This window comes from Alligator sinensis, unplaced genomic scaffold (genome assembly GCF_000455745.1).
Source record: "Alligator sinensis unplaced genomic scaffold, ASM45574v1 scaffold505_1, whole genome shotgun sequence".
Classification (NCBI taxonomy): Eukaryota; Metazoa; Chordata; order Crocodylia; family Alligatoridae; genus Alligator; species Alligator sinensis.
In genome coordinates, this window is record NW_005841940.1 from 3,038,637 (window position 1) to 3,040,341 (window position 1,705).

The 1,705-nt window shown below is 41.6% G+C and overlaps 1 protein-coding gene across 1 annotated transcript in view; it reads right to left on the bottom strand.

Moving 5' to 3' along the window:
• LOC102372710 overlaps positions 1–794 on the bottom strand; it is a 33,734-nt gene extending 32,940 nt beyond the window's left edge. The window contains exon 1 of the mRNA XM_025199287.1: positions 666–794. Within this exon, the coding sequence (XP_025055072.1) occupies positions 666–689 (24 nt within the window). The 5' untranslated portion in view covers positions 690–794. The remainder of the gene's footprint in view (positions 1–665) is intronic.
• Between the last annotated feature and the right edge of the window lie 911 nt (positions 795–1,705).

Consider the following 1,705-nt stretch of genomic DNA (forward strand, 5'->3'; position numbering starts at 1 on the left):
AGGAAACTTCTTAATTACAAACTCACCTCTAGCATATTTTCTAGAACTTTGATCAGTCTGTTTTACAAATACTATAATGGGTGGCTATTCTAGTAATAGATTTCATTTTAAGGAAGGTTTTTCTTGATAGTCATCCTATAATCCCTTTTTTCCCCCATCCTACTTTTATCCTATTTTTTCTTGCTATGCTCTCATATGCTACCCAAAACAAAAAATTCCTTTCTATCTTTTGGTTTTGATCTTTCATGTAAAGTATAGATCATTAACTTGTACCCCCACATCATACTCATCCAAGTTATTTAGCCCTTTTCAGTCTTCATAGACCAATTACTTAGGGCACATAGTTACTTTGTTGCTTCTCTCTGATCACCTCTGGCTAGTCTTCATCTGTTTTATCTCATTGCTTTAAAATGGAAGAGCCTTTCAAATCCATTCTTCATTACTACTTTTAATGATTCTCTGTGAAACAAAACAGTGATATATTTTATCTCTCAGATCTGATCTTATGACTTCTCCTACTGTTATTTTAACTGTATTTGATTTCAGATAAGTGGATTGGTTTCCCCACCCCCATACTGAGTTTATGCAACAAGGCTTTAGAAGAGCAGAATGGAGTAGAGGATGTATTGCACAAATTATATTTGGGAAAAAAGAGAAATGTATACCGGCTTGAATGGCAAGGTAGGCATCTCAGCTTGTAGGTCAGGTCTGCCTTGATGGTTTCTTTAGTTCCTCTGGGACCAGTCACACTTTATATAGAGACGAGTTTTAGATAACATTTTAATGCCTCATCCCTCCCTCCATCTGTTTGTCTCTGTCCCTTTCTTCACACCCTCTCTACCTTGGCACAAAGTTCTTGATACTTAGTTTGTCATTATCACAGCGGTTACTGATGAAACTGCCCATAATTTTGGTGGGTCATGACCCATCTGCATCCATGCCAGGTCAGGGAATTAGGGGCATAAAGAAAGCTGACAAACAATAAGCCATTGGAGGAAATGAGTCAAGGGCAATAAAATGGGCACTGATGAAAGGCAAAGTCCAGAGACTGGTTTAAGTTGGAATAGACTGGCTGAGACTTTAATTGCAAGATGTCGTAAGGTTTTGCCTCTGACATTTTCTTGCTTTAGATAATGAGTCAGCACCTTTTAAAGAAATAATTATTAGGAACTGGAGCTATGCCAGCCTGCAAGAGCTCTTTGAAAAAGTGGACAATCTGCGGATTTCTCTGCTAAAAAGGAAATCCGCATTTTCTTTGATAAAAACAGGGAATCCGTGGTTTTCTACGTTTTTCCATGGGAAATGGAAAACCTGGATCTCTGGTAATAACCCTTCTCACATTCCATAGCTACAAAGTTTCCTAAGAATAAAACCTGCAGCATACACGGACAGCGTCACGAGGCCTGCATCAATGAGTTGAACCGGAGGTTTCAGAGTTGGTGCCACCAGGGAGGCCTCGGGTTCCTGGAAAACGACCCGCATTTTTGCGCAGGGGGCATGCTCGGGTGGGATGGGCTTCACCTCTCCCCTAAAGGCAAGCGTGTCTTCTCTTCCTGGTTGGCTGATGTTGTACGGCGTGCTTTAAACTAGCTTTGCTGGGGGATGGGGCCACAGGAGGACATGAGGACACCTCCCAGCCAAGACAAGTGATGAGCACAAGAGGTACCCAGGGAAGTGACAAGACAGACAGGCCTAGGAATCGGGG